An 8,348-nucleotide genomic window follows, 5' to 3' on the forward strand; every position below is an offset into this window, starting at 1 on the left:
GTGACCCTCCACCACGGAATGGGTCGCATGTCACCGTTGCATGATTTTTTTTATATTTTAACATTTTCTTAAAGAGTTGTTTGTGCTCTATCCAGTGGTAAAAAACAGTTTTGGAAAAGAGCGAAAACTTTTCGAGTTACAACCCTGTGACTAAGGTGACCCTCACACTGATACCTGACACCCCCCAGACGTATATATTATTAGGCCTAGCACAGAACCGCGTGAGGTGACATCCGACTCATTCCGTGGTGGAGGGTCACATATTGACTTTATGACAGGCATGTAAACCTAGTGGTAATTAGGACGTCCGTCTTCTGTGTAGAAGGACCAGGGTTCGAATCCCTTGCTGCATCTGGTGGATCCGTCGCGATATAACCTTGAATGGTTGAAAACGACGTTAAACACCAAATAAAGAAAGAAAGATCTGGTGGATTTAGTGTCGAGATTTTTCCGAACTCCGATGCTAACTTATGTACAGACCTGCTAGTACCTCATCCCCCTTCGTGTGTACATGCAAGCACATGACACAGTATGCACACAAAAATCATGTTATCCATGCCAGAGTTCGGTGGGTTATAGAAACATGAAAACACCCAGCATGCATCCCCCGAAAACAGAGTATGACTACCTAAATGGCAGCAGAAAAACATCCATAAACGTAAATAAAAGCCTACTCATGCCTACAAATGCACATGGGAGTGGCAGCCCACTCACACAGGAAAAACCAAAGAATTCCCTTTGTAGATCCCAGTTCATGATTATTGCTTTGTCTTCAAGAGCACCTTGTTTCTGTTCAACATTCCTATGCACAACACTCATGTTCGCGGGGCCCGGGTAGCTCAGGTGGTAGAGCACTGGACTTGTGATCAAAAGGTCGCTGGTTCGAATCCGGGCCGGGACGGACACGGGTCAACTTTATGTGCAGACCCAGAGACGGTATCCATCTCCCACCCCCGTGTCACCACAATGGCACGTTAAAGATCTTGGTCATTCTACCATAAGTGCAGATGGCTGATACCACCTAAACACGCATACATCAAAAGCCGTGAGGGCGTAAAAACTCGAATCGTATAAACCAATTCATGTCCAATATAGGCAATTAAGACCTGACGGACAATAAGCCCCTTAAAATTTACTTACTACTCATGTTCACTTCACCGACATCTGTATACGGTTTATATGCTTTCAGTGTTCACATGCATCGCAACTCTTTCTGGATGGGTTCAGAGATAACTCGGAATGCGATTACAACACTTAGTAACAAGTTCTTGCATCAGTCAGCTGAACGTTAACCATTTCGTTATCATTCTGCTTGGCCGCTTTTTTGGCTCGGCGCTTTGTTTTCAGGTCTTGTTATAGCCTTTTTTGTGTGAATGAAACCCTGTCAAAGTCACAACTACAACCTTTTCCTAAAATCTCTATGCTTGAGTCATAGCTCAAGAACTTTATCGTTCTACTTGGCCGCTTTTTCCCGCTCAACACCTACAATCGTTTCTACTCAGATTTTGCGATCATGCCCTTTTGTGTGGACAAAAGGCTCAGTACATGGTCTACCTGAATTCCCCATGCTCCACGAGCTCTGGTAATTCGTTAGCATTCTCATTCTGCATGGCCGCATTTTTACGCTCCACACCTACAATCGTTTCTACTCTGATTTTGCAATAATGCCCTTGTCTACCTGAAATCTGCATGCTCAACAAGCTTAGCCACTTTTTTCAGCTCGACACCTACAATCGTTTCTACAATGTCTACCGTAACTCTGGGTGCTCGACGAGCTCCGGTATTTTGTGAGCATTCTCATTCTGCTTAGCCGCTTTTTTCAGCTCGACGCCTACACTCATTTTTACTCAGATTTTGCGATAATGCCCTTTTGTGAGGATGAAACACTAAGAGCGATGAAACGCTAAATACAATGACTACCTGAATTCCGCATGCTCGACTAGCTCCGGTATTTTGACAGCATTCTCGTTCTGCTTGCCCACTTTTTTCGCCTTCTTTTCCATCTTCTCGTGCTTCCTGCGGTGGCGGGCAAAGCTTGACGCATCAGCGAAGGTCTTCTCACACATGGTGCACTGCCAGGGTCGCTCGCGCGTGTGGACTCGCATGTGCTTGGTCAGGTCGCTCGACTGCGCGAAGGACGCCGGGCAGATCTGACAGGCAAAGGGCTTTTCTCCTGTGTGTATCCTCTTGTGCCTGGACGCGCTGGAGGGGTCGGAGAAAGCCGCCGGGCAGCGATCACACTTGTACGGTTTCTCACGGGTGTGTGTGCGGACGTGCTTCTTGAAGTCGCTGGGCTTGAAGAAGGTTTTGCCGCAGTGGACGCAGATGTAGCTTTTCAGACGACTCCCCGCTTTCCCCCCGACATCGGAAAACGGAATGACTAACTGGTTCGCGTCGGAGATGATCTGAGAGGATGAATTATTGGCAAACTGGATGTACAGACCCATGAGGTCCTCGTCGTTGTCGATGCTGTTGGGTGCCGCTCCCCCTTTGCCGGCTTTCCCCTTCTTCAGTTTCTTCTTGCCCTTTGAGGGTTTGGTGGAGAGCGGCTCCACTGTGAAGTTCTCGGCCCCAGCGTCGAAGATCGGTGCGATGGAGTTGTGTTGGGTGCTCATGTTGGCGGTGCTGCAGCTGGCGTTGGCGGTGGTGGTGGCGGTGCACTTGACACAGGAGAGGGAGAGGGGGGAGTGACAGGTCAGGCAGTACTCCGTGGGCGGTGCACGGTCCCAGGTGTTCTCGTAGCTGTGACAGAAAAGGTTCAAATCCACTGGTTATAGTACAAACTACGGCACATGATTTAATGGCAAAACATGATTAACTAGCTGCCTCTTTTAATCTAGTTGCAGTGAGAAATGATTCACCACAGGTAGTCAGAAGCATTATGCGGATATCTTCAAATTACAATACTTTAGCCCTGTAGTGGGACATGAGAACCAAAAAGTATGAAAAAGAACAATGTAAAGACCACACTCACACACACAAAAATATCCACTGTTTCAAGTCCCTTTCCGACCCCTTTTTTTCTCTCTTTTTTTTTGACCCTTTAAAAAAAAAAAAAGGGAAATAGAAAAAATAAAATAACAAAACTCTTTTGGGAGACTTGCTCTTTCGGGGTTTTTACAGGTGGTCAAAATGGTTTAATTGTAATCTTTCTTTCTTTCTTTATTTGGTGTTTAACGTCGTTTTCAACCACGAAGGGTATACAGTATATATCGCGACGATTAATTGTAATAACAAACCTGTTACAAACAAAAAAATTATCTCTTGACATACATCGAATTTGAACTGGATTGGTGTTGGATACATGTAACGGGGCCGGTTGCTCAGTTGGTAGAGCACTGGACTTGTGAATGTGATCCTAAGTCACCGGTTTGAGAACGTATCCATGTTCCACCCCAGTGTCACCACTGTGGCACGTAAAAGACATCAGTCATTCTGCAAGAAGTGCAGGTGGCTGATTACACCTAAACACGCAAACACCTGGGTAGCGCCACTCTGTTGCTGCTTTCCACTAGGAGGAATTTAGGGACCCAAAATTTCCCAGCGATGGGACAATAAAGTAATGGGAAAAAAACAACCTAGTCTGAGCGTTGGCGCTGTTCACATGGGCTGTGACTTTTAACGACGGGGCAATAAAGTTATAAAAATGATGAAAATGAAAAACAATGACTTACTGCTGAATGAGAAAGGTTGCCACCTCCAGGTCTGTAGACAAGCCTTGGGCCGACCCGATCTGGTGCCAGCGTTCCAGGATGTCGCTGTTGAACGCCAGGTGTTCCAGAATGCGCTCGGCAAACTGCTGCTGCTGCTGAAGATGCTGCTGTTGCAGCAGTGAGGCCTGGCATGCATACTTGTCTTCCATCATGTGGAGTCTCGATCAACAGTCCGTCTGCAACAATGAATAACAGAGATGAGAATCAAACATTTTCTAAAAAGAATTTACAACGTTCTTCCTCTTTTCCTTTGTTCATGGACTTTAAGTTTAACACTTTCTACCCCACCTATGTTGACCAAGTATTTTTTAGCCGAGACCAGCTGTGCTGCAGCAGGTCACTCAGAATTGTAGAAACTGTGTATCAACACGCTGGAATGCAGGCGTTAGATCGACGTTACAGGAAGCGACTGAAGCTAACAGTCTGAGCGGATATATCCGTACCTGGTCAGATAGAGCCACATGAGTTGGTACAGATATATCCGTACCTGGGAGACAATGAGTTAACATAACTCCTATGACGGTTTTCCCCTGCTATATAGGCAACCGTACTCCAATTTTGAGGGATGCATGCTGGGTATTTTCATGATATGTTGCCATAACCCACCAAACTCTGACATGGTTTACAGGATCGTACTTGGTCTTGTGTTTGCGTGTACAGACAAGGGGGATAAGGCAGGTTAGCACACAAGTTGACAATGACATGGGACATCAGAGAAAATCTCCACAGCGCAGCTGAGATTTGAAATTGAATCCCAAGCCTTAGTAAGTTAGTTACACATGGGAAGCTGTCGTTTTAACAACTGGGCTATTTAAGTTCAACCCATCAGAAGTTTCAAAATCAAGAAAATGACAAGAATTTCAATTTTCATTGATTTGTTCCCCTCCATTTCTGGCTGAAAGTGAAAGGACAGGTAACGATCGAGTCATACACACAGGACCATGGTGCTGGTTCACTGTTTGCAAGTTCAAAATTAATAAAATGTGACCATCGTGTGCCTTTTTCTTCTCCCGTACAATTCCTTACTAAAATTAAAAGCTTATACATGCACGCTGCGACACCATAATAACTCAGTAATACCGAGCCCACAGGAACAACTCTGCCATGCTTCTTCTTCGTTCATGGGTTTAGACTCCCACGTTCACTCATGTTTTTAGCACGAGTGGATTTGTATGTGTATGACCGTTTTTACCCCGCCATTCAGGCAGCATACACTGATTTCAGGGGAGGTATGCTGGGTATTTTCGTGTTTCTATAACCCATCGAACTCTGACATGGATTACAGGATCTTTTCCGTGCGCACTTGGTCTTCTGCTTGTGTGTACACACGAAGGCAAGGGGGTTAAGTCACTAGCAGGTCTGCACATAAGTTGACCTGGGAGATCGGAAAAATATCCACCCTAAACCCACCAGGCGGCCGCGATTCGAACTCACGACCTTCCGATTAGGAGGCCGACGTCTTACCACTGCGCCACTTCGCCCCTCACTCTGCCATGCAACTCTGGTTAGCATTGGCTGGGGTAGTAATCTGGAAATGCAGCTGACAAGAGCACCCCATACAGTACTATACCGTGGCCTGGTACTAGCACTAGTCTAGTAGCAGTGGTTAATTTCATTTTCAGTAAAATTAAATAGAACAATTCTGTTTCACTTTCAACTTCAAGTCAATTTGCCTATTCAGTAGATGGAGAAAACCGAAAAAATGTTGCTGCATCTGAAAACAATTTGTAACAGAAGATAAGCTTGACTTTGACATTCGTTTCATTCTTTTCTATGCTCAAGAGTTCAACTCTGTCTGATCAGTTTTGTTTAATCAAATGTCGACAACCTGCAGGCACCAACAACAGCATTTGACCACACATTTTTTATTTGCAAGAAACGGAGGTAATCTTGAACTTCAGTGTGTTAAATTCATTTATCCTACATACGTGAGAGAGACACTCGTGAGATAATAATCGTTCCCGTGTGTTCTTCCAAAGAGGTAAAAAAACGAACGAGTCAAATGCTGAAAGGGTATAGCCTTTGCTAGTTTACAAGCAACAGCACGCAGGCCGCCTGCTCTACTGAGACCACTAAAGTACACGCCGTGTTTGTGCCACTCCTCTGTCGACACTGACACGCCGTGAAGCAGAGGTTGCCTCCCTTGTCCTCAAACTGCGCGATATCTTTAAACTGATCATCTCCAAGGCACTGTTCGCTTTAGCCTATCCGGTGCTGTCGCCTGCTCAAAAAAATGCCTCGCAAAACAAAAGAACAAAACCCCGACCCCAAACAGACAAAATTGTCATTTGGCGGTTGCAGCCAGAGCAGCAGTGAGTCAGTATCACAAGTCATAATGATGATGATGCTGGTTTTTGAAGTTAATACAGTTGGTTTCATTCTATAATTCTTTGTTTCTCTTTTTGCTGCAGTCTTTGTGATTGTGTTCTTGAATGAATGTAAGCACAGCTGAGTAAACTTTCAAAGAAACATTCATCAATTCAGACAGTTCATCATTTTAATTTTACAATCCAAAGGAAAACTCGCGACATAATAGAAAAAGAGGTATCCATTGAAGTAAAAAAAAAAATTTAAAAAAAGACTTGAATGCATTGATACACTATGAATATATACATGTATTGTCACAACGTCAAAATGGCAAAGGTGATAACTACCAGACAGGCAATCATATGGGAAAAAAATGACATTTCATGGATACACCGATTGTCACTCATACCCTGTGAAAAATCTGGAAGGGGTATAAAAACCCTTTACTTTTTTCCTGAAAGGGTATGAATACCCTTGACTTTTGGGGTTGTGTGGAACCCTGTAGGATAAACAGAATACTACATGGCTTGCTTCTTTCGTACCAGATTTACACTCGTCGTGTTTTTAAATAGTGAACAGCTCGCTGTCAGTTCAATATTTTAAAAAAAAACTCGTGTAAATCTGGTACGACACAGCAAGCCATGTAGTATTCTCTATAGCTCAGAATTGAGAGGCATCTTACTTCTAAGCCTCCTAATTTGCAGAACCTGCACTTGTAGCTTAATAACAAGTCATTTTAGTTCCCTTTCAAGTCACAGAATGAACTGTACCTTAGTGTACGATTGCATTTTTTTTTTTTACATGCGTCAATGACGGAACTATCCGAGCAATCCTACAGGGGACGTAACTCTATCGTGTAAATACTGGTAAATGATGTCCCTTGGTTGAAAACGTAAGCATTATCGCGTCAGTTTGGTCGTTCAAACAACCAAAATAATTCATTAATTATGCTTAAGTTTGGAGCTCAATCCGTCATTTAATTATACGACAAATGTTCTTTGGCTTGTTTACAGGAGCTTGTATCAAAAATAAGTAAAGAATGCCACTGAATTTTGAGATGAATTTAACACACTACTCACCAGTGACTAAAGTTCAAGATTACCCTAACGGACGTGTTTTTTTGTTTTTTTTATTCCAGCATAAAGTGACCGGTAATCTTGAACTTTAGCATGTTAAATTCATAGCTCATAATTCAGAGGCATTTAAGTCTCCAAATGTGTAGAACCTGCACTTGTAATCATAACAAGTCATTTTAGATCACTTTGAAGTTACGGAATGAACTCCGATGAACTGTACGCATGCATTTCGTTTACATGGGTCAAAGAAGGAATTATCCGTATGAGCGGACAAGGGAGACAACTCTTCCGTGTAAATGATGTCCCATGGTTGACAACATACGCCATTTTCGGTGCATTTTCGTCGATTGAACAACCAAATTAATTAATTATGCTTAAGTTTGGAGCTCAATCCGTCAATTAATTTCACGACAAATGTTCTTTGGCTTGCTCACATGGACTTGTATCAAAAATAAGTAGGCTAAAGAATGTCACTGGATTCTGAGCTATGGATTTTTAACACGCTAAAGTTCAAGATTACCAAGTGACCGTATGAATTTGCCCATCTAAGCTCGAATAGTATGATAACCAATATGGTGTGCTCCTGTTAGCTGCATACATGTGTTACTTACAACTTTCAATCTGGACACAAGACTGACTACAGACTGAGCAAAGTTGAAAGTAGCCGCAGCATGCACATTTGAAAAGAAAAAGTATGCAGTGCAGACCCAATGTATGTAAATTGACTAGTGTGCTTTTTGACAGAAATGCAAATAAAGACCAGAAGCACAACTTTTGAGGTCTCGGGAATGTATGGAACAACTATGCAAGTTACGGGCAGCAGACAGTCACACAAAAGGAGGAGTACAAAAAAATGCAATCCATCATTGAAGAAAATGCTTACCGCCACAATACTGGCCGGATCGCTGCAAAAAGTACCCAATGCAACGACTTGATTAGATAGTCTGAAACGTTGGGAACTGCAGATGATTTCAAGCTAAAGTGTAGTTTCGTTTCCATGTACAACTAGAAATAACTGCATTTTTACGAAGGTTTGCATCTCATTCTTTCCAGCGTCTAACCGGAAGTGTCAACATCGGACGCATACAGAGCTAGCCGAAATAAAGAGACACTGTTTTCGCGCAGAGCAGCGGTCACTCTAAATTTGACGGACTAGTTTACAATACAATACAATACAATACAATAACTTTATTAATCTCTAAAAGAGAAATTACATTGCTGAGCGTTTGTGTCCGTAATAATAACATACATA

General features: G+C 43.1%; 1 protein-coding gene across 1 annotated transcript; it reads right to left on the reverse strand.

The window, feature by feature from the left end:
* Positions 1-8,145, reverse strand: LOC138950473 (zinc finger protein 41-like). The gene is made up of 3 exons (XM_070322201.1): positions 7,980-8,145; positions 3,675-3,889; positions 1-2,742 (listed from the first exon to the last, which is right to left on the reverse strand). The coding sequence occupies exons 2-3, from the start codon at positions 3,863-3,865 to the stop codon at positions 1,917-1,919; spliced, it is 1,017 nt and encodes a 338-aa protein (XP_070178302.1). The 5' UTR covers positions 3,866-3,889; positions 7,980-8,145; the 3' UTR covers positions 1-1,916.
* Positions 8,146-8,348: the final 203 nt, after the last annotated feature.

The sequence above is a fragment of the Littorina saxatilis genome, linkage group LG16, assembly GCF_037325665.1.
Source record: "Littorina saxatilis isolate snail1 linkage group LG16, US_GU_Lsax_2.0, whole genome shotgun sequence".
Classification (NCBI taxonomy): domain Eukaryota; kingdom Metazoa; phylum Mollusca; class Gastropoda; order Littorinimorpha; family Littorinidae; genus Littorina; species Littorina saxatilis.